This window comes from Anser brachyrhynchus (genome assembly GCF_964034855.1).
Source record: "Anser brachyrhynchus genome assembly, chromosome: 7".
Classification (NCBI taxonomy): Eukaryota; Metazoa; Chordata; class Aves; order Anseriformes; family Anatidae; genus Anser; species Anser brachyrhynchus.
Genome location: NC_137701.1, coordinates 17,919,765 through 17,943,387, shown reverse-complemented (window position 1 = coordinate 17,943,387; position 23,623 = coordinate 17,919,765). Strand labels below are relative to the sequence as shown.

The following is a 23,623-nucleotide window of genomic DNA, read 5'->3' as shown; positions in this document are numbered from 1 at the left end:
TTTAAGATGATTTCCTGTGGTGTAGAGATGGTAAAATTGACCTCCTACAATGAATCAGACATTTTGGTCTTTGTCAGGGAACAGTATCAGAACAAACGCACAATTATTAGAATAATAATATTTCCCCGCTCAAGATCCTAACATCACAGTTTTTGAATGTTTTCTTAGATTTTCTCGTATTTTCTAGAAGTAGTGTAGAAATACTTGTAACACAGTGTGTGGCTTGCTTCTGTTCCCACTGAAGCCAATAGCAAAATTGCCAGTGACGCTTGGAAAAAAATGCATGAAAAATGCCTCAAAAGCATTGGTTTCATTTTGGTAAATTGAATTGGTTGGGCAAAAAATTAGATTTATAATTGTTTGCTTCTATCTTTGTTACGGAGAGAGTGGCGCCTCTTTACATCAGTTTCACTACATTTATTCCTTCTAACATGCTCTAAAAAAGATGTATTACCCAAATTTCAAGGCAGAATTGGAAGATAAGCTCTTAGCAATGTAGAGAAACAGAATCCAAACTTAACGTGCAAGTACAATAACAAAAAGCTCAATACTAGCTCTTGCTAGTTTATGTAAATATTTTTGTTGTGTTTACAGTGCTCATTTTCTCAACTATCTTGTGTTTTTTAAGTTTTAACCCTGAACTGTTCTTCTATCAGAAATTTCTACATATAAGTAATTGCAATTTTGTACTGAAGTTCTTGCTTCTGTTAAATAGGGCAAGAAACAGTTTGCTTCTTGTAGCGTGAAGGGTAAGATTTTGTTTTATATGTCCTTTTTGAGAGCCTGCTATTGACAAATTAGTGTGCTTTAAGTGAGTTTTTGGTAAGCTTCAGGCTCATGCTTGGGAAACACCACAGAACCACTGGGAAATTTGGTTCAGGTGTGACTGTTTTATTTGGCTTCAATACCATTCAAAAGAAAAAGCAGATACTTCACAGAATTGCCAACCCGGTGAGAACAGACTCAGTGAACTGTTTCTCCTGAGTACCTCTTGCTAGCTTTGTGTTTGCTTCTTACAACAGCACCTATGCTTCCGGAAAGCCTTAAAAAACGTGAAGTGCCAGATCGCTGTCCTCCTGTGCCAATGCTAAGTATAAATTTTTACACGAGTCAGCTGAGTGAAGATCAGATGTTTTAAAAAGCACTTGATTTTCATTTGCCCAAAGGCAGCTCTGCTAAAAATTTTTCAGTGACCTCATGACTGGAAGTGACTGAAAATTTGTCCTTATAGCTATTTCATAACTCAACTGTTCTGCACAGCTTTGTAAACCGGGATTATTATTTCAGTGTTCTGCTATTTCTAATTTTTGTAATTTGAGTCATTATTTGTAGGAAAATTTGCATAGGTCTTGAGACATCGTCAGTACACATCCTTGGCTGAAATTTGCCTGATGCACTTGTAGGATATGAAAATGCTGTGAAGCTGGATCAGCAGTCCCTGGTATGCTAGGCTGGAAGGAAAAGCCTCTCAGAATGCAACTTCATTATATTTTCCCTCTGAAGTTCTGAAACAAATATGTTGTGCGGCCTTTTTTTTTAAAAAAAACCACAGCACTGCTGGTTAATGCTGTTCATTTATTCCTTACAGACAAATGTCAACTTTCTCCTGCTCATTCCTATGATGAAAGATAAAGTTCAGTACTTCTTAGTGAAATGTATTTTCTCAGGAAAAGTTGATTTGACCTGATGCTGGATGTTTTAAAAATGCTAAGTGTTTTTCTTGCCGTATACAACTTGTTATAAAAATGCAAGATTCGCAGCGGTGCCATCATGTATACCTTGTCTTTAACCAAATGCAAATGGAAGTCTTCAAACAGGAGTGGCAAAACAAGAAGAATTACAGTAGCTCTGGAGGTGTTTTTTTTGCTTGTGGTGGGGTGTTTTTTGTTTTGTTTTGGCTTTTGAGGCTTCAGAGTAGCTGAGCATAGTGCAGAAGATAGCTCAGATGGGGGGGGAGGAATGCATAGCAAAGGGAAGGCCAGTTTAAAACTAGGGAAAGAGAGGTGGAGGAGACAGATAATAGTTTCATGCAAAGGACATCATTCAAAGAACGTTCTTATCCAAGGTTAGTAGAAGAACAGACACAGGATCTATCAGCTGAAGCAAGTCTGAAGTTATCTGTTAAGGTCTGAGAACTGTAACTCTGTTCCTGAACCGTTGCAGCGTACTGGTGACATACAATGTTTAGTAGTGTTTATAATCAACGTAAATATCCTCTGTGCTGCTATATGTATCTAAGTTTCCGTTCTTGGATTGAAACTAAAGATTTGGGTGAAGAGGAGGAGTCAGTGAGAGAAAACTCGTAAAGAGGTAATGCACATTGCAGTGGCTGAGTAAGCAGGAGAGAGAATGTCCTTGTGGCTGTGGTGGCTTAGCCCTTGCTAGCAGCCAGGTGCCCATCCAGCCTCTCAGTGGGATGGGAGGAGAAAATAGGATGGGAAAGTATGTGGGGTGAGATAAAGGCAGGGAGATTGCATACCAATTACTGTTGCAGACAAAGCAGTCTCAACTTGGAGAAAATGAATTTAATTTATCGCTAAATAAAATAGATCTGGGTAGAGAGAAATCAAAGACCAAATTAAACCAATTTAAACCAATACGTTTACGGGATGTGGCAGTGGGTGGTGGGTTACAGTCAATACGGAACAGTTTTCCCTGCCACTCCTTCCTCCTCATGCTTTTCCCCACCCTGGCGTGGGTTCCCCACAAGCTGCAGTTCCTTCATGAATATCCATCTCCTCTGGTGCGGCTACTAAAGAGTTTGTTGATAGTGTTATGGTATCATGCAAGACTGTGTTATCGATCCCCAGTCATGGATTGTAAACTTTGCATGAGAATTGCTGTGAATTGCCTAAGCCTTTCCATTTTTTTTTTTTTGAAATAACACAACATCACTTTTATCTTTTGTGAGAATGCAGAGCAATGCATTTGTGTTTGTGTTGGGTAATGTTAGGAAAGGAAGTAAAAAAAATCGGGAGATCTGCTGGAATAAATAGTGACTGTCAACAGATTTCTTTCCAGCAGAACTATTTTGGAGCAAAGGTGTCTTCATTCACTCTTTCACATCTGTTCTTTAATTTATTTTTTATTATTTTTTATTATTAAGGTGCAGTTCAGCTGAGTTTGAACTCTTTTTCGTCTCTCCGTAAACTGTGAAACAGAAGGATGCAGAAGAGTATCCCTTGCTTTTTTGTACATGAATGGTAAGAGCACAAGACCATTACTACAAGTTTGCTGCAAAGATGAGTTCGGAGGAGAAGAGTATATCTCCTGCTCACAAAACATCCACTCCATCACACAGAAGTGCCTCCTCTTCGTCATCATCTCAGAGAGATAGGAGGCAGGTAAGGAAAAGATCTAAATGTTTGTAACATCTGGTGAAAGGATTCATTTATTCCAATAGTATGGCAGTTTGTTGTTGCTGGCTCCAAATTCTCTTCCTCACAGCACTGGATATTATCACTACAGCCAAGAACCATTGCTTTTGTGTTTTTTTTCCCCACTTCCCGCAGGGGTTGGAAAAAAGATTCAGAAGCAGCATGAGCACTAAGTGTAGTACTGTAGCAGGAAGGATATAATCATGTGGACAAGTAGGAAATGAGCTCTAACATCTTTTGGGAAGTGGGTTCTTTGGCAGCATGAGCCTACAGTTGCTTCAGACTGTTTTTCCTCCTAAATGAATATCTCTTTTTGTTAATCTAACTACAGAGATGTATTATTTCCACAGCATATTTCAATTCCACTTAAATGTTTCATTGTTAATCCTTTATGGAAGCACATAACATTTTAAATACTTGGTTTACTACAAGTTTACACCAGTTGCCCCCACGTCATGCAGTGCCAGTCTAATTGTTAGACTTCCATTATCAAGAAGCTCTTGTTCATGTGGATGTATCACACCTTTTCTCCAGGATCCCCCTCAGACAAGGGCTGTGTTATTTCCTCTCAAAACAACCTACATATTAATGTGTTTTTGTTTGTTTGTTTGTTTGTTTGTTTTTTGAGAGCTGGCTGTATAGTCTGGCTCCAGCATCAGTGGGGGCCATTTGGAAGCATCAGATCTATTATCAGATTTCAGATAAGTTGTTACAAATGCAATATTTTATACTGAAAATCTGATTAGACCAAAAACGTACTTTGAAGATTGGATCTATGGAAACCTTCAACACTAAATCAGCTTCTAATTTAACAATTAAAAAAATAAGAATTTTGTTTAAAAAGAATTTTTATATGTAAGAATCTTACAACTTCATAATTTTAAATAATGCGAAAATATTATTATTCATGCAATACTGACTTCTTTTCAGCTTGACAAGAAAAAGAGGCAGGAAAAGAACTTAAACTAGTGTTTATGTGGTATACGTTTACTTGAATGGCAATAGCTTAGGAACGTTTTCCAGCTGGGATGCTTTTTACTCAGCTGCTGATAGTTTTTTTCTTACCTGACTTGACTTGTAAAAATTTTGATGAAAATTATAACATTTATGGCTTTGAATGTAAATAGTCTCACCATAAGGTATGTAAAAAACATTAAACAATCAAAAGAATTCTGATGTGTGTTCAATAACAGGCAGGAAATGTGCCTGGATTTTTAAAAATAATTTCCATTGCCTTTCAATGAAGGCAGAAATGTTTTCCTCACAGATGATAAATACTTTCCCTTTCCTGTTGTACAGAACTTGGGATAGCTGTACTCAGTTAAATCTCAGCACATAGTCTCCTCTTAATTTTTCAGTAGTTCTGTTTGAAATCCAGAGTTCTGACATCTTTTGTGTGAAGTGTCAGTGTATTTTATTAAACCCAAAGAAAATGAATGCAGGACTTGTGACTGAGCTGCTGAGCTCAGCTAAGAGCATATCCTCTGAATATTCTTTGTAATTATGTAGTTTGGTAGGATCATGCAAGAGAGAATGAAAAAAAATTACCTTTTGGGAATACATTTTACCATAAATCTAGTGTCTACCGTATTTGTTACCATGGCAATGGGGTAGTGTAAGGTATAGCTGTCATCGTAATAAAATGGATGCTTAGCTTTAAGTCTGTATTTGGTCACTGAAACATGAAGCATAATTTTAAAATAATCCTGAAGTGGTTGATGATGTGATGGTGCATCTGGAGCTACCTTGGACCCAGTAATGTCTGATGATGCTTAGCAAGTTTATTTAGGCACGTAGATGTGGACTGGAAAGGCTTACAGCCAGGCATTCATTTTTTCACCTTGGCGTTGCAGGCAGACAAATACCCAGGAGGATGAACTACAGTAAGCAATACAGCATGAGATGCAGTGGTACTATACCCAAGGAAGTAAACATATGAATGTTTTCTTTGTGCATATTCTTAGATGCAGCGAATCATTTGGCTTCTTTGGGCCATCTGCTGTAATGTTTATATGTCTGATTTCTTTCCTCACTTATGGCACTATTTGTATATACTTTGCTTTTTATAGGATTTCCCCAAAACATAGTGCTAGTTGGGGTTGTGGGGGATTTTGTTTCAGGGGCTCTTGGTTTTTGCTTTGAGAAGGCTTGAAAATTCTGTCTTACTGCCTCCTTGAACTCTTCATAGGAGCTGGGAGAAAAGCACCCTCCCTGAAGGGGTAATCTTTATGGATATGGGAAGTGATATGACTGGGTAAAGTGTCCATGTAGCTTTCATTGTCATATGTGAGGATAACACTTGATATTTCTGGATGGTTAATGACTGAAATCTTCTCATCATATAATTCTTGTCAAAGTCATACCAGCAATTATGGAACAGTTTCCCAATAAATTATGGTGCAGGAGGCAGAATGAGTGTGAGCATGACTATGATAAATCATCTCAGAGAGAGTGGAAAATGTTGTGCTGTATATAATGCTGGCATTTTAATGTAGCTTTCTTATTTGTGCAATATACATCACCTAAGAGAATTAGCAGTCAGCAGAAGCTTTGACATTGCCAATTTGCAGCCTCCATGACTAAGTAATTGATAAATGAACAGAGTGTACTGGAGCCAGTAATAGACAAAAAAAATGGTTTCAGATTTTTATCATCATAGGAACTTTAGCATCATTTGTTCTCACTGAAATCTTGGTTAATTAGGCTGATTGGACAGGCCCAGGCTTAACCCATGTTGTTAACCCCTGAGCTGAGCAGCTCTGCAGGACAGTTGTGCTGTGCTGATGGGAACACTGCAGAGACAAGCAGCAGCAGGTTTTTCTTCTGTGGAGCTGTTGCAGAGCATAAAGCCCCTGTCATTTCAAGTGTCAGGACTACTGAAGCTCCTGAGTAAAACTGAGTCCCCTTACAAAACTGAATGTAAAAACTGCAATTCTAACAACCTTTTTTATGGGCCATGCTGGAAGGGGAGGTTCTTGTTCTCCATTCCTTGTGAGACTCTGAAAAGGCTAGTCATACCACTTAACTATTTGGAGGAAAGCTAGTGCTGTTTTTAGAAAGTACAGTTGAATATCATAAATTGTATGCTGTGCATTCAATCTGATGATTGTAAGCTCTTTATGAACATTCTATATTATAGTAATTGACTGAACATGCAAGTAATACTGTGGACTGTAATATGTTATGTATTCACTGCAGTGTATAAGAAGTAACAATGTGCTGAGAAGGCAGAAGGAAGCATGTAGGTTATAGGGTTAATGTTGTGCAGTTTTTAAATTGGGGCCTGACCCCAGGCTATTAAGCCTGCAGTCACAGAACAAAGAGGGAGTAATACAGGAGGAGAGTAATAATAATGAAATTGTGAACAAAGACAAGAGTTTGACTTTTCTGACCACTTGTAAAGGTTAGCTAATACATGATGTAAAGTAGATTTTGCAGTGTCTGCTATTTTACATGTGAGGATTTCTCTTCTAATGTCTCAGTTTTCTTTTTGGTCCTTTAGGGAGGAGATACGATTATCTATTATCTCTTTATCTTTCTGTTTCTCTCTGTCAGATTGCTGTTTCAACAAAACCTTGTTTCTTTTTCCACACAGCAAACACAAAATTAGAATAGCTTTTAGTCCCATTGCATTTAGTCTTGTATGGTCACCTTTCTGCTGGCAGTGCTTTCATATAACAAATGAATATTGTCTTTCAGCCATATGTGAAGACTGAAAGATAGAACGGTCTTTGAAGGAGAAAGAGAATAGATTTTCTAGAGCAACAATCGTCTGCTTTTTAGATTTTAATGTATTTTTTTTTAATCTTTCTGTAAGAGTAATAACGACTAATAGGAGAAGAGGGTGTACTCAAGGGATGGAGAAAGGGCTGAGTTTGGACTGAAGATGTTAACCTGGCTTTGAAATGAAGGAAGAGAGCGCAATTCCAAAGTCAAGACTCTGATCTTGCCTGGAGGTCTGTGCTGGGAAATGTTAGCTTTTTGTAGCCACTGTATTTTAGTAGACAAAGTAGTCTCCTGAAAGCAGTTTCTCCTAAGGCAAATATCCCCATTTTATAGGAATAAGGGCTTTAATGATGATGGAAGGATAGAGTCATTTTTCTGCAGCACCCTTAACCAAACCTTAGTTTACAGAGTAACTGGAAGACCATAAAAAAGTTATTGCAATAGGCGAATCTGAAGGTGAAATGTATAGTACGTGGGAAAAAAAAGGACTAATAATTGTTACTTGGATATAGGAATACAGTATAAATCCAGGCACCTCACTGCTAGGCACTATGTTAAGCATGTAATAAAAGTCAGTTGCTAGCATAAAATGCTGATTAGATGGGACAAACATAGATTAGAAGGAGAAAAAGAAATACAGAGGTGACTTGTTGTCTATTTCATCAACTAATAACAAAACATAATGAGAAGAGATGTGCATAAAAGCAGAGTACCATAGACTCTATGTCAATTCCAGCTTCCTCTGAAAGCAGAGTACCATAGACTCTGTGTCAATTCCAGCTTCCTCTGTTTGGCTAATGTTGAGAAGAGTAAAAGGAAAGTTATGAAGGGAAGTCTCTTGGGAAAGAAAAATGCCATCAAGGTTTTGGAGGGAAGGTTTCTATTATATCTAGATCTAGTTTTCATGGAAGGGAAGCTTAGTAGAAACCCAGAACTAGTTCCACGGAGCTGCAGTGTAGCTGATGCTCTCATGTACTTAACCGGCTCCTGAATGTTCCACTAAGGAGAAAGGAGGAGGGAGCCGGAATATGGAAATTAAAGTTAAAATGCTGAAGCAGTTCTTTTTGTAGCCCCTTGATGTAGGTGTGGAAGAAGAGAAAACTTGCCAGTTGTAGATGTACAATTGGATGAAGAGCTGTTGTGACAGAAGGTTGCAATGGTTCATGTATCATTTAATTTAGCTGAAGGCCACTGTAATCAAGACGATACTTATGAATCACCTATCCGAAACAGATTCTGTGAGTTACTGGTATGTGATTTATATATATATATTTATATATATATATATATAAAAATATATATAAAAGTTTCTTTTAAGTATATTTATTTTTAATGGAGATTTCAGCTACTAGCAATTTTTCTTGGTAGGCTAGAGTGGCAGGGTGAGGCATATCATGTACACAGGTCCATCGTGGTTGCTGGAAACTTGTCATTTGAAAAAGTCTCTCTCTTTTCGTTGTCCTGTTTCGTTTAGCATTTTTGGTACTTTTTCTGGGACACTTGAAGTAATTGGACACTAGAGTTGGTGGAAGGACAGGAAAGTTGGTGAAAGGAGTGTTCATACTTGTGTAATTTATTTTTTTGTCTTTAGTATGTTGATGAGTTACTTCAAGCTCAGCTTTCTCTTTATGACCAGTTATGATCACAGGCACATTATCAAGGACATTTCTGAGGCTCTGTTATAGATTTCTGCCTCATAAACAATGAGAATATAGTTGATGGGCCTTTTTACTGTGCCTGCCTATCTGTTCAGTGTGCCTCAGAAAATGTTGCTCATATAAGGCTGCAACACAGTATAACATAATATATTCCATGTGGAAGTCTGAGGACATTTATATTCCTTCTTTATTCTTTAATTGAGTAGAAACCTATAGAAACCTATACTCTTGCTCACTGCTGACAACCTGGTATGACATCTGTGAAAAAATTCTTGATGTTTACCTGGAAATTTCATTCGCTCTTGTGACTTTAAAAGTCATGAAAGAAAGGCAAGGATGGATGGTTGTCCAGTAGTTAATACACAGACATGAGAACAGGGAGCTTTATTCCCAGCCTTGCACTGTAACAAAGTGTAGACTTCTATGAGCCTTTTTACTTCTCAATAGTTTGTGAGAATTATTTCAATAATAATTGCTAATCCCTTTGAGAGCTTCAAACTGAAGATGCTGCTAAATGCCAAGTACTGTTGTTGCAGTGATGTAATTCTCTTTTGCCCTCTCTTTCCTAATTAACTCTCTTCAGATAATACAGATGAAGCAGCATTAGAGCAGGAAGTGTTAAATAAATACTTTAAATGGCAGCAACTCACTGGAGCAAGCAAATCTTCTGAGGGAGCCAAAGAATGAAGTGGCAAAATTGGTAACAAAAACATGCAATTATTCTTCAAGTCATCTAACTACTGCTACTCTACAAGTCTTTTTGATAATCCTCTGCATTTAATACAGTCTGAAAATGTTCATTATGTTCAGAAGGTAGTGGCTTTTATTTCAGTGTTTGAAAAAATGCCTGAAATGATGAATAGAGTAATTTCAGGAAGCTATAGGACATCTCTGAATGTTCAATGCCATAGCACTTGTCTTAAAGGAAGTCATAACTCTCAGGCCTGCTAGATTCCTTGTTTATCATTTCAGTGGTTAAAAGTGAACTTAATCCACAAGTAAGTGTCTATGAGTGTTACAATCAGATCTTCAGAAGAAAGTACGAACTTCCAGAGTGAAGCTCTTTGGACTGTGAGTGTGAGACAGGAGTAGGAACTTGTGTAAATAAGACTCAGAGTGAACTGGTGCAAATGGACCCTGGAGGTTAGGCAAGCATCCCCCAGAACACATGCTGGTGGGTGCAGTGAAAGCATGAGGAAATTCAGCTCCAGCACTGGGCGTCCCAAGGGCAAGGACTGCTGGCACAGATTGGCAGCACCACATACCCAGAAATCCTCACTTTGTGCCTTTATCTCTGCCTAGAATTTGCAGAACAGATTTATGGCAGCCAGAAGATGTGTGTCCATGTCCACGTGCGCTGGGTGGGTCCTCTCCAGTCAGCAGATATTTGGATCATGAGTGCTCCTGCACTAAGTAATATCTATAGTGATTTGTGGACAAGATCTCCCAGAGTATAATCCTGGCGATTAACAGCAGGGAGATGATGCCTGTTTCTAAGAAGGATTTTGTGCTAAAGCCGCTGAAGAAATAAAAGGGGCTGGAGCAGTGAAGGAGAGACAGCCTAGGCTGGTCTAGAAGGCACACTGGCACAGTGTGGGAAGCAGGCTGAGAATCAGAATGGGTCTGATCCGTGACAGCGATAGTGTGGATGCAGTGCTGTCCTGCGGGGCTGTGTGCACATTGTCTGAGCCTCGTGAATGTGGCAGTTGGAGTTATCTTGGCTCTAGGAATGCTTCAGACACTACAAGGGGGACGCTGAGATTCACAGGTCTGCTATGAAGAGAGATTTCCCTTTTTTAAACTGTCAGTTCAATTAGAAATGGTCTATGTAGCTATCTTCTGTTACAAAACCCAGGAAATTACTCACATAAAAGCTCAATTACCCATGCAAATTAAGATAGATAATTTCAAGTGGTATTTTTAGAACATGGTCACTCCTGCTTTCCTCCTGTTCCATTTTTTCCCCTCGGCCATGCATCCACCTACATGGGAATGTCTTCCTTCTTCTTCTTGACAACATAAATTAAAAGGTTGGCTTGGACGTCAATAAATAAATAATAATTTTTTTAGAAGTCATACAATTCCAGTGTCTTAAAACACTGATTGAGATTACTGTAGTATGCACTCATTTTCTAACTCAGTCCCAAATGGGCTTTTGAGGATTGGTGTGTGCATGTACACACACACAGGAATTCTGAGGAGGGAAGTGCAACACTTTTGAAGTGACTTATGGTTTCTTGGAAAGAAAAGGAAGCATGATTTTGTTCATTTCCTCAGTGGACAGCAAAGACACAAAAGTGGAAAGAAGATGGGAGCAATGGCAGGTATGATATGAAGGCTTCCGTTTTCAAGACATTTGTGCAAGACTGGGAAGATCCATGTTCAAGACATACAAATGTATTGAGCAGAATAAATGTGTGCCTTACAGAGGTGTCAGAACAGGAAGTAACTTTACTGTTTTTACTAAATACTTTTTTACTAAATACTGGCATTGAAAATAAAGCTGTTAAATTGAAACTTTTTTTTTTCTCTCAGTAGAAAAAGACTTTAGGTAAAATAAATAAAAAAAAGATGATCAAAAAAATTTCAAAAATCCTGTTTTCTTTTTTTTAACACCTCATATTATTCTGCTGCGTATATGAAAGTTTAGATGATATTGAAAGAGTCTAAGTGGGTAGCTTACAGTAGGATGTGAAAGAGCCCCAGAAAGAAAGGGCTTTCTTTTGTGAACCTACACACATTTTTAGGTGAGCATCCAACTTCGTCCTTTGATTTGTGTTAACTTAAATTTGATTGCAACCATTTATTAGAATGAAAACTGCTTATATTTTCTAAAGAAGGCCATTCACCATGTCTAGAATGCTTGTATTAGTTAACAAATTAACATAGCAAGGAAGTTTTATCGTGTGCATGTGATTTTATTTTCCCTCCTTTTCTTTTACTATATTAGCATTAATAAAAAGAATTGCTAGCCTGGAACTATTTAGAAAAATCTCAATCTTTTGAATTGTGATTCTTCAACAGTCATAATATAGCTTTGTATCATTAGCAAACATTTAAATTCTCTCAGTCAGATATTGTCAGTTTATCTGTTTGCTGTGTTTTGAGATAAGCTTGTCAAAATCTAAAATGTGAAAGAAGAAAGTTGTCATTAAAGACTTAGGCTGCAACTTGGTAGTCATCCCAAGCTCACTGTCACTCCAGCTATGATTGCAGTTACAATGACAGCTCTTCTCTGCTTTGTCCAGTTCTGTTAGTGCTTCCCTCTAAGACACTCTTCAGAGGAGCCGGAGCTTGCTTCTCTTCAGTTTGTCAAAAAAATCTTTTAAAAGCAAAGGAGTCTTTGTTTCCAGCAGCTAAAAGCATACTGCCTGTAACATACTGCCTGCAATGCAAAACTGGAGTTCCAGAAAGGGCTGATAGAGAGCTCCTGAGCATCCTTGACATTTCTGTAATACAAGAAGTGTTTATTTTCTACCTGGTGGATACCTACATACCTGTATATTATTAATATGGTACAGAACGACTGCTTAGATATATCTGTCTTTCAGTAAAAAGGTTACAAAGAGACAATGTTTAAGGATTGAACTGCTCTTAAGCACATCTCTATACCAGGTGAGCATGTGTTACAAGGTGAAAAAAAGATGAACTACATGTGCTATTCATGAAGTATTAAGTTCCTTTGTTTGTTGGTTGATAGCTCAGATTGTTGGAAGACAGGTATGGTGCAGGTTCGATAGGAGAGATTGAGGATAAAAACAGGACTGTGGTTGTCTTATACAAAGAAAAAAAGCATGCTAGAAGAAAGAAAGGAGAAATACAGTGATGGAGACATGGTTACTTTGTTTTGTACTAACCCTTCTCTCAAACTGATATTCAGGACTCTGTCTTTATTCCAACGTCAGCAGAAGGAAAGCCGGAGAAAACTGAGATGTAGCCTAAGATAAAACCAAATTCAAGGTTATTCCATTTGGAAATAATATTGCAGATGAAAGCATGTATTGCAGTGTTATTTAAAAGATGACAAAAACTGCATTTAAATCTGTATATACCCTATTACTACTGCTGTTTTTCAGATAAGTGAAGAATGCTGTGTTTTTAGATGACAAAGTTATTAAGCATTGCACTTCATATGAGGCAGGATTCAAATACAGAACACACGTCTGTGCAGGGGTAGCTAGGTTGTAAAAAGAATTCCAGTGAATAGCAGATGAAGATGCACTAGTCAGTACTTTGGATTAAAAATAAAACTAAAACAAATGAACAAACAAACAAAAAAACAACGCAACAACAACAAACAGTGAAAAACTATGTTTTACATTGCTTTCTTAGTGTCTGTATGCATCCTCTGGTTATGGGTGTTGAAGATTGCTGAGTGCTGTGAGCAAAGAGAGTGACCCACCAATCCATTTTCATTAATTGATAGCCACGTTTTGCATATTTTTAACTAAAGGGAATCTGAATCTGATGAGAGCAATAAATTCCTCACCAGATTGTCTATTTTTTGGAAAATCAATAAATTATAAATCAAATAAGAGAGAATTCATTGCATTAAGTATAATTAATTCCATTAAGTAATTAAGAAGCAAAGCAGAAAGGGAGGCATGAGTGCTGGACTTGTCCTTCACTTGATTTCATGTCTTTACTTACCCAACGTCGCTCTTCTTTCCTTGCCTTCCCTTTGAAAACACACTTGAATGTCTTTTCTCTACAGGGGAAGTCACATTCAGTTAAAAAGCATTAGAGTCTTCAGCCTCTATGGCCTGATAGAGACCAGATGCTCTATGCCAGCATTTGTTCTAGTGGATGAGGTGGATGGGTCACTGAACTCTTCACTGAGAAACAAAATTGGCATGTAAAGCCAGTTATGTAGAGCCAAGTTATCTAGAAAGATATCTTTATACTGTAAAATACATTTTACAGTAAAATACCTCTAGAAAAGGTGAGAATATGAAACATCATCACATCATTATTCTGTCCATCAACTTTCTTCTCCTTCACCTGTCTTTGGGAAGCAACATGAAATAAACACAGGAAAGAATCAGCATTTGTGTTCACCATGTGTAGGGTTCCTAGGGACACTTTGGAGCAGATTTGCGGTCTTGTCTGTTACATACGTTGTGAATAATCTCAAAGTTGAAGGAAGGGTCACAGTTAGGACTAAGATTTAGGAATGGGATTATGAAATGGTTTCAGTCAAACTCATAGTTTTGTTGAATTAATTTCCAAGAACTGCTGGCATTTTCTACCGGGACAAAAATAGCACACAGGTAATCCTGAATAATCCTGAAGCATGAGGGAAGCCTGGAAATGAGCAATGCAGACATGAAATAGTCTGCCTGTGCTCTTGGGATGGGATGAGTTCCAGGCTGGCCAATATGCCTGGATTCATGGATTAGTCAGTTTTCTGTTCGTATAAAAAACACCCAGAAGCTGTATTGATCTGCCTCTTTCTTCCCATAAGTTTTTTTTTTAAGTGCTTCTTTTAGTGACTTTTTCTTGTTAAAACCAAAAAAGTTGATAATAACTTTTAGATTGAAATAATTCTTATTTCTGTGGTACTAAATAGGTAAAGAAACTCCTGCATTATAAAAATAGCTGCTTTTCAAAATGTCAAATAATTGTGTAATTTCTAGCAGTAATTTTGCAGAAATATAACATACATTAATGGAAAACATTTTGCACCAAATAATATGTCTTAATATTATGCTAGAGACATGTCATAAATTTAAAGGAATTATTTTGTGTCAATGTAATGGTGGTTATGACAGAAAAGAATTGGAAAGGAGATATTTACAGAAAATGAGATAACACTTCTTGAAGTAAGGCATGTAAAGAAGGCAATTTTATTTTAAAAGTGTTCATTTTCTGATTTCCAGACAAATAGTTGAAAAAGTCAGCATTCATTAAAGTGCTGTTAGCTAATAATGTATTTCTCAACTGAAGTGGAACTGTAATAACAGAGGGCTGATTAAAAAAAAATAACACAACACACACACAAAAACCTTGCCTTAGAATCACGTGGTTGAAAATGTCACTGGAAATCTGGCAAGTCAGGGGCTGCTGGGTTGCTCCACTCTAAATATTTTACAAAATGAAATTGCAGTTATGTAACAACAAACTGCATTGGCTGCTACACGCGAGACCTTCAGAACATCTGTGTTGGGCATTGCTCCATCTCGAGATGGAGGGGCTCCTGCCTGCCAAACAGAACTGGCAAGAAAGTTGGGAATCGTCCTGACTGTGATAATCAAGAGGCATGTTAATCTTCCTTGGAAGAATGGATTAAGGTTTTGCTGTATATTGTTCAAATCTGATGCTGTGTGTGGAAATGTAGTATTTCATCTGTTCAGTGAGAAAAAAATTACCATAGTTTTTCCTTAGTAACCATGTGGTGCTCAGCTCAAATGAGTATATTAAATTCTTCAACATGTAATGTAGGAACTTGTGCTAAATAAACATAACCCTTTTCTTATCTGGCTGGTAGTGGACATTGGGCTAAATAATGAAGTTGGCCTTTCTTTGATAAAGCAGAAAGACTTCAAAGCACAGATGACAAAGCTCTTGCTTGTTGGCCCTGGGGAATGTGGCAGATACAATAACACTGCTGCTTTTCCTAATTCTTCACTGTAAAATTAAATTAAAAGTAACTGAAAAAAATACCAATTATTGTTGCACAGTGGCAGGGATGCTTATTAATCTTCATTGACAGCAGAGTCAGTCCCCATGTTTTCCTATTCATTCATAGTTGCAAACTGAAAGAGAAAAGAAAGGTCTGTGAGTCTCTCTGCAGCAAGATGCAGCCTGTGTTATATGTGCATTTATGTGAATAGCTATGTTTATTATAATTTGCTTTGATTATGGTCCTTATGTACTTAGTTGTCTGTATAAACAATAGCATTTAGTCTTCTGTTTATATGTATTTTTATATTCCCTGCTTATTTCTGCTCTCACTTGTACCTGTATAATCCCTTCTTCAGTGAACGTAAAGAAGCTTAATTGTGAACAAAAATGTAATTGTTGTTTGAGTTGAAAAAAACTTGCCCTTTTAAGAGAACTGTAATTGCAATAGTTTGTCGTTGTGCTACAAGTACTGGAAACGAAACAGTTGTTTATCATTCCACAGAGGTGCTACTGATGTGCTGTGGTAGAATACCAAATATTAGCATGAGATGTAGCAAAATTTCACCAGAGAACAAAGTGCAAACCCAAGCAGGCAGGATGAGGTTATTTTTTTCCAACCTGTAGCAAGAATGCTTTTTCATTTTCTTTTACAAAATATGAATAAAACTCTTCTGGAAAATGGGAAGACGTCTTTTATTTTTTGTTTGTTTTTAAATGAATGTTTTTTCAAGGCTGGTTTTGAAATTATGTACTTCACATTTATACCAGTCTTTAAAGATACAGAATTTTGAAGTAGTCTTATTTAGAAAAACAGCTGTAATGGTTGGAGGTTGTTTTGCCTTGTAAATGTTCACCAGCAAGGCTGTCAGCACAGACCCAGTAACTGATCTTGTGAAAACCTATAATCTGTTGCAAGCACTCAAGTAATGAGTTACTTCACCTCACTTCAGCAAAAAGCCAAGATGTGATAATGAATATGTTTGGGGCAGTAATAACTTATGCGTAATGGTTTGTTTTGGAAGTGAATGTGTGGTGGTGCCCACTGCGTGATATGTATGGTCAGCGTCTCATAGCTCAACAGAAAATATGCTTGATCTGGTTGGGAGCACTTTGAATCTCCGTAGGCAAGAACTGCACTACCTGCCTTTCCTGGCTTTTATTTTATTTTTTATTTTTATTTTTATTTTTTTTATTTTATTATTTTATTTTATTTTATTTTATTTTATTTTATTTTATTTTATTTTTTATTATTTTATTTTATTTTATTTTTTATTATTTTATTTTATTTTATTTTTTATTATTTTATTTTATTTTATTTTTTATTATTTTATTTTATTTTATTTTTTATTATTTTATTTTATTTTATTAGTTCCCAGTCATTTCTAGATTGAACAGATCAGTTAATTTTAGAACCAATGATAAGAAATGAAAGAGGGGAAGGAAAGGGACGTCTGTTGCCCTGGAAGACAAACTGTGTAGTTTCGTTATGCATGGGTAGTACTTTATGTATGTTTTGAGCCACGATGCTGATAGAAAGTTTTATACTTTATTATAATACCTTGAATTATATTCTATAAAGGCTATAATGATCAGTCACTCATTACTGAGTATGTATTTAAAAAAAATACCATTGAATGATAAGTAGTCATCTTTAATAACATTTTTTTTTTTTTTTAGAGCGTACATATTTTGGAGCGGAAGGCTTCTTCGGGGAGCACAGACCCTTCTTTAAGCAAGCATTTCCTTGAAACTGACCCTATCTCTCTATCCAAGGTAAGCAAAAGCACAGGCTGTGGTCTAGGTGGTGTTTCCTTCTGTGGTTACAATCTAGTTTGACTAACAGCTTTGGGATATTGGTTTTTATGATTCTGTTATTTAATACATTATGTGCGTGTCCTGGAGCTTCCTGTTTGCCAGCTGAGGTCTCAGAGAAGTCAGTAATCCTTAGTAGATGTTGCATTAGCAAAATTAAGGATTTGGATGGTAGTGGTTGTTTTTTCCCCCCATGAATGGCTCCCAGGACCAAGTTTTATAGTATCAAAATGTGGAGCTAGCAGGGTCTTTGAAAAATGTTCAGTACAGTCCTCTAAAGGCAGAGCATATCATATCTAAGTCCAAAAGCACTGTTAATCAATAATGATATTAATGTAAAAAAAAATAGGCCAGTCCTCCTAATGGTATTCCTTGTGGGTAGTTTCTTAAAAAAAAGAAATCTGTTGCTGATAGAACTGTAGAGGTAATACCACTGGTTTCTGAAAGATGCAGCCTCGTGTGCAGTGCTTTGCAGTCAATGTCCTCCTGGCTGAATTCCTGAATTTTGGAATAGCTGATTCCAGATAAGTCTAATGCTTCATAAAGAAGACTTCATTTTAAGATACTTCAAATAAGAAAGTAAGATTGTTACTGAAAATGTGAGGATACTGTTATGGAATACTTGGCAGGAAAGAAAAAAAAAAGTATAAGTTCTGAAACAGTATTGGGAAAACAAATCCCACATGAAACATTCTGTTCCACTGGGTAAAATGAAATGTTTTGTTCTGTTTTGTTTGAAAAAAAGAAAAGAAGCTTTGTATACAAAAAGAAGACAAGGTTCAGAAAAAAATGTTTGGTAGTGGTTTCCTCATTGCCAGAACCTGGGGCATAAGCAGAACCTGAGTCTGTAAGTTACGTGTGTGTTTCCTGGCCCTGCTGCTCTGTGCAGAGCTGTTTTGCATATGTATTAAATTGCAGAAGTCCTGAAGTAGTAGAGGTGTGCTTTGGATGAGCCAACATCAGATGGAGGCCCTTCAAGCACATCACCATCACCTTGTTTTTCCCTTGCTTCTTGCTGTTCTTGCAGCAGAAGGGTCCATGGCATAATATCCCTCTTACTGGGCACATTCAGACCAAACCTGGACTGGGGTGAGCCACAGTTAGGGTTGTCAGGGTGGCTTTATAGCAGCTTGTGGCGCTGGTGCAGCAGAAGGCAGGTATTTGTATTGCACTGAATAATGGCTCATTTTGTCCCCCAGTATCTGGCCTTTTGTTTAAATGAATAGCTCTATGAGATTGTGTGATTTCTGGTTGAGAAGTAATCAATACTGATGTTATCTAGTAGATAAAAGACTTATGCCTGCAGCTGATCTTCTAAAGGAGAAATCAATATGGTGAGGAGTCAGTTGGCAGAGTAGTGGAGAGAAATCCTCTGCTTGCCCCAGGGGACTCATAGTTTAATTTCCTCCCTCAAGAGCCAAGTGCTTCTTCATAGGGAAAAAATAATGCATATGTGCTTCCCCCTACAGTAATGGAAATAGAATGTCCAAGCAAAACACAGTGAAATCAAAAAGATGGTTCTTGAGCACAGTGTTTACAAGCACCATCATAGTTCCAGTTTGCAGTTATGCAAGGAAAGTTAAACTGAGTAAAAATTTTTGTTAAAATTTTCATATGTATTGTTTGGAATAGAGCTTTTCATCCTTGTCAGATTAGCAACTCCTTAATGAGGTTTGCAAATGTATAGCTTGTTGTTACTTTTAAAATCGTATTTCCACAACAGTAATGTTCATGTTATGAGAGCTGTGTAACTTGGAAAGTTAGGAAAGGCTGACAGTGCTCGTCTTTGGACAGGTTTGTGGAAAATAGAGGAAAACTTTTTTTCTTTAAAAGTTTGATGCAGGATGACTTCGTTCCTCTCCCAGTAACTTTTCATAATTATCACTGGGAGTTGTGGCAGTTGAGAAAATGCCAATTTAAAACTGTCTAGTATACTTATAATTTTGTTGATTGCAAAAGTAGCAAGAGAATGTGAGTAGAGGCATGGCTCTTTTTTCTCTTTAAAAACATTGTTCTTTATCTGTTCATTATGGTATATCACAAGTCAGGCTCAAGTCATACAAGTCGTCATGCATAACAAGTGGTGTGTGCAAGGGATGTGCTTTAATTGGCTCTCAGAAAGGCGTACAGCTGGTTGTGTCTGAAACGATACAGTTCATATTCTTTTCTCTAGGGGGAAAATTAGCTAGCCTCCCTATGCATTTCTCTTAATGCAGTGAAAAGGAATGACAGGAAAATTTTAAAAAGATTAATTTCCTTTTAGCGATTCCAAAAAGTGCAATTAGCTTGTGAAACTCTGTGTCATGAAATGTAACTGAAGACAAGAGCTAGGCTATGTTCAAAGCAACGACAAACCAACCTCTTCTGCTTGTTTGTCAGATTTTAAGGAAAAATCAGAGTATCCAGAATCAATGTAGATTGTACTTTAAAGATCAGAAAAGTTACACATTTTTATGATCAGGGAATACCACAAAGTGCACACTACATATAGTTAGCAGTAAGATTTCTTCCTCATCTCATCTTATTTCATGATCCCATTATTTTTTTGAGAAGGAATACTCTGAGTAAAGGTAGATTTTTAACACACAGATTTTGCCTGTGCTCCACTTGTAACATCTGTCCAATCCTTTTAGTTCTTACAGTGCAGAGATACTCTTTGTTTTGCACTGGAGAATTTGTGCTACATATAAATGCAGTTTTATATTATGTGTACACACAGTTATTAATCAATGTGTCTTCATACTTTTTCACCAGGAACCTGACAGTTGGGAAATCATAGAGGGTCTGAAAATTGGCCAAACCAATGTCCAGAAGCCAGACAAACATGAAGGCTTCATGCTGAAAAAGAGAAAATGGCCCTTAAAAGGTTGGCACAAGGTAAAGGTCTCATAAAACAGTCAAAGGATTATTACTTCATTTTGTGAGTTGGGATGTTTTGTCTAGAGGAAATAGAACGGCTGTCAAATAAATGCCCAGGATTTCAGTGTATGACTTTTTCTTCAGATTGTGTAAAGAATTAGTTTGCACACACAGCTTTGTGGCTTCAACATTGCAGACCATGCTGCCTAATGTTATATTTAAACACTGACAGAACATAAAAGGAGAGTTTATTTAAAAACAAAACACTAAAAGCAAACAAGCAAAAAGCAATTAATTGAATACATAAGAACTTATGGGATAACTCACTGCTTCCACTCTTTTAAAATACATTATGTTAATATGTTGTTTCTTAGACAAATGTCTGTTTTAGGAACTTAACAAGAGAACAAGGGGAGTCTAACTTTCACAGTTCTGTAAAGGAGTTTACTACTGGTGATCTGGTTTTCGTGCTGACTTTAGAGCAGTTACCAGTGAAAATACCGGTTACTAGTAAATAATTTTTAGTGTAGTAAGAGCTTCACAGTTCAGCATCCCCCTTCATTCTGCCTTACATTTCATTTAGGGATTTATACTGAACTTCTGGTTAGAAGCTGTGGACTTGTTAATAAGGTTTTTCTTTTTCAACTAGTGCTTTGATATCCTGCAGTTTCTGTTACAATACTTTGTGCTGAGAGCATAGTGAATTCGAGAGACAGTACTTTTAGCGTGTGCTGTGCTAGTAACCTGCTAGCAAAGCTGTACCATCAGCTGTCTACTGAATGCTTTATGTCATATTCTGATGGTTCACAATGTGCTTTAGTAGTATATCAGATATAATGTGTACAACTTACAGATTAGCTCACCATTTTCTGAAGTTCAGTATGCTTTGAAATGGAATATGAGGAAAGGTCATTGGTGTGTGGAACCTAGAGAGGCAGAGGAATAAGAAATTAATACCATATTTTTCTGAAGCCCGTTAATGACCATACCTAGTAAAAAAACCAAAAAACACAACCCTGTTATTTTGACATTTTATTCAAGAAGTTATGTCTCCAGCAAAGCACTGTTTTCTCAACGTGTGTGAGATATTGGTACCATCTGTTGTGCAACTGACATCACTTCCAGAAACATCTTCAGGAGATATTTTCTGCCATACAAGCACTGACCCTCCTCATATTGTCAATTTAATAGGCTCCCATCAGGAAAACATTGTCATTCCCTTCCATGTCAGATGGCTTACAGAGTCTTGGATAATAATTTGGGAAGAAAAACAGGAAGAAAATGAAGAAAAACACTTAACTCTTTCAGTCTATGGTGTCTTTCTTGTAGACTTTATTGAATTGACTGGAAAACAAACAAAAAAACCCAAACAACCTTCATTTTTGAGGTTTCTTAAGTTAAACCTAGAACATACTGTTGGAAACAGAGAATCTAGTTTTTTTTGCTTAGATGATCATTGTCATGATAGAACAAGAATTAAAATTTTTCACTACCATATTTATATTCTTTCCAACCCATAAACACTCTAAATTGTTACAGGGTAATCATTTTCTCTAGCAGATAAATAATTGTACATAGTTTAAATTGCATCTGCTCATGAATAAAGTAAGGTGTTTTTTCTTTTTTTTTTCACTTTCAGAGATTTTTTGTCCTGGATAATGGACTGTTAAAATATTCAAAGTCACCAATTGATGTAAGTAAAGTTGCAGACTATTTTAAAATTTGTATTCAAATTCAACCTGCTAGAGCGATTAAACCTCATTCTCATACTAGGCATACTTATGACATCACACCCATGAAAGTTGTTGATGGATTCAGAGAGAGAGCTATATAAAGTGTGTAAGGTTTTGGTTGAGTTATATCCCCCCAGTTTCTGGCTTTTCTCACTTCTATGAAAATACAAGCTACATTTCTTAAAGTAATTTATTCAGTGAAGGTGCTTGAGAGATTAGCCCGACCATGTATTTTACTTTTTCAATTTTAATGTTAGTGAGAGCTGATTATTCTGAGATATGTGGATAGGACAGAGAAGTAATACAATGTACTTGAGATACAGGGGGTAGCATTAAATTAGTTACATTAAATACCAATAACCATCAAGCTGTAACAGCAGGGAGCTAAGAGCTGTCTAATTTTCTCAGCTTCTCACCTGTAGTTGTGTGGTGGTGTGAACTAACACATTTTTCATTTGGAGTTGGGACTGCACTAAGCACTTGTGTGATGTTTTTCTCATCTATAAAAACGCTAAGTGCTTAGTCTGATTGAGGTTTTAATTTTTATGTGGCTTTATATTAAAATATTCCTAAAATGGGAAAACACATCAGCACAAGATATTTTTCTCTTAACTGTAGTGAAGCGCATGATACTGCTAATTTCTTACCCTGCTTTTTGATTTCAGATACAGAAAGGCAAAGTACACGGGAGCATTGATGTAGGTTTATCAGTTATGTCCATCAAAAAGAAGGCTCGCAGAATAGATCTTGACACAGAAGAACATATCTATCATCTGAAGGTAAAAAATGGTGCAAATGTTTATTCTCTTCTCATCCGCAGTGGAAATAAATAACAATAATTAGAAAAAAAACCACAGTAAAAGTTAGGGGGAAAGAGTAATATTTTGAATACCTTCTTGACAGTGAGTTTCTTTCTAGGTGAAGTCCCAGGATTCATTTGATGCATGGGTTTCAAAATTACGCCACCACCGGTTGTACCGTCAGAACGAGATTGTGAGATCTCCAAGAGATGCTAGCTTCCATATATTCCCTTCAGCCTCTACTACAGAGTCTTCACCAGCTGCTAATGTATCGGATGGAAAGGTATGTAGTGTCCTTTTGTTGGAAACTCATGCCTTCTGGGCTTGCTTAAGGGCAGTTTCAGTGGGCTCTGCTGGTAATGCCAATAGAGGAGACCTTCTGCTGGGGGAACCAATGGCCAGCAAAAAGCTGAGAGCACGCAGCTGAAAGACTGTCTAATTTATCTGTACCATAGACTTCATAAACAGGCTGCTATAGAGATCCTGCAAAGAATTCAATGTCTCCAGAAAAATTTGCTCTAGCCCTTGGCATTGGAAATAAATCTATTTTTCTGTCTAAATCTGTCTAACACCATTTCATAGTGGTTAGCAAATGCAGTGTGCTTCTGAGTTTGTGCTTAGTTTGTTTCTTCAATATGCTCTACAGAAACCCCTGCATCTTGGGGAAGTATATAGTCAAATCACAGATACCACTGAAATCACAATGCCTATTTTATTTCTTTATGCGAAAGTAGTATGATCATTACACTGACTGAGCAAGACATGCAACAGCAAGTGTAAGCATTTTATTTTGTCTTAGGTACAACAAAATAACTTCCCATGGCAGTCTCCTATACCTTGCAGTAACAGTCTTCCTGCAACTTGCACTACTGGTCAGAGTAAAGTAGCAGCCTGGTTGCAGGATTCGGAAGAGATGGACAGATGTGCAGAAGGTTAGTCTTTACTTTTTTTGTTCCTTACTCTTTCAGCAAAACATCTTCTTGGTATAAAATAATGTACGGTCAATGAAAGTGGTTAAGTTTCATCTTTACTTG

At 37.0% G+C, this 23,623-nt stretch overlaps 1 protein-coding gene across 9 annotated transcripts in view; it reads left to right on the top strand.

The window, feature by feature from the left end:
* Positions 1-23,623, top strand: part of OSBPL6 (oxysterol binding protein like 6) — a 99,218-nt gene that overhangs the window by 39,023 nt on the left and 36,572 nt on the right. For all 9 annotated transcript variants that reach the window (XM_080599483.1, XM_080599482.1, XM_080599485.1 and 6 more), the window contains 7 exons: positions 3,107-3,344; positions 17,063-17,158; positions 19,952-20,074; positions 21,696-21,749; positions 22,455-22,568; positions 22,708-22,872; positions 23,389-23,521. In XM_080599483.1, the coding sequence (XP_080455609.1) occupies positions 3,201-3,344; positions 17,063-17,158; positions 19,952-20,074; positions 21,696-21,749; positions 22,455-22,568; positions 22,708-22,872; positions 23,389-23,521 (829 nt within the window). In that variant the 5' untranslated portion in view covers positions 3,107-3,200. The remainder of the gene's footprint in view (positions 1-3,106; positions 3,345-17,062; positions 17,159-19,951; positions 20,075-21,695; positions 21,750-22,454; positions 22,569-22,707; positions 22,873-23,388; positions 23,522-23,623) is intronic.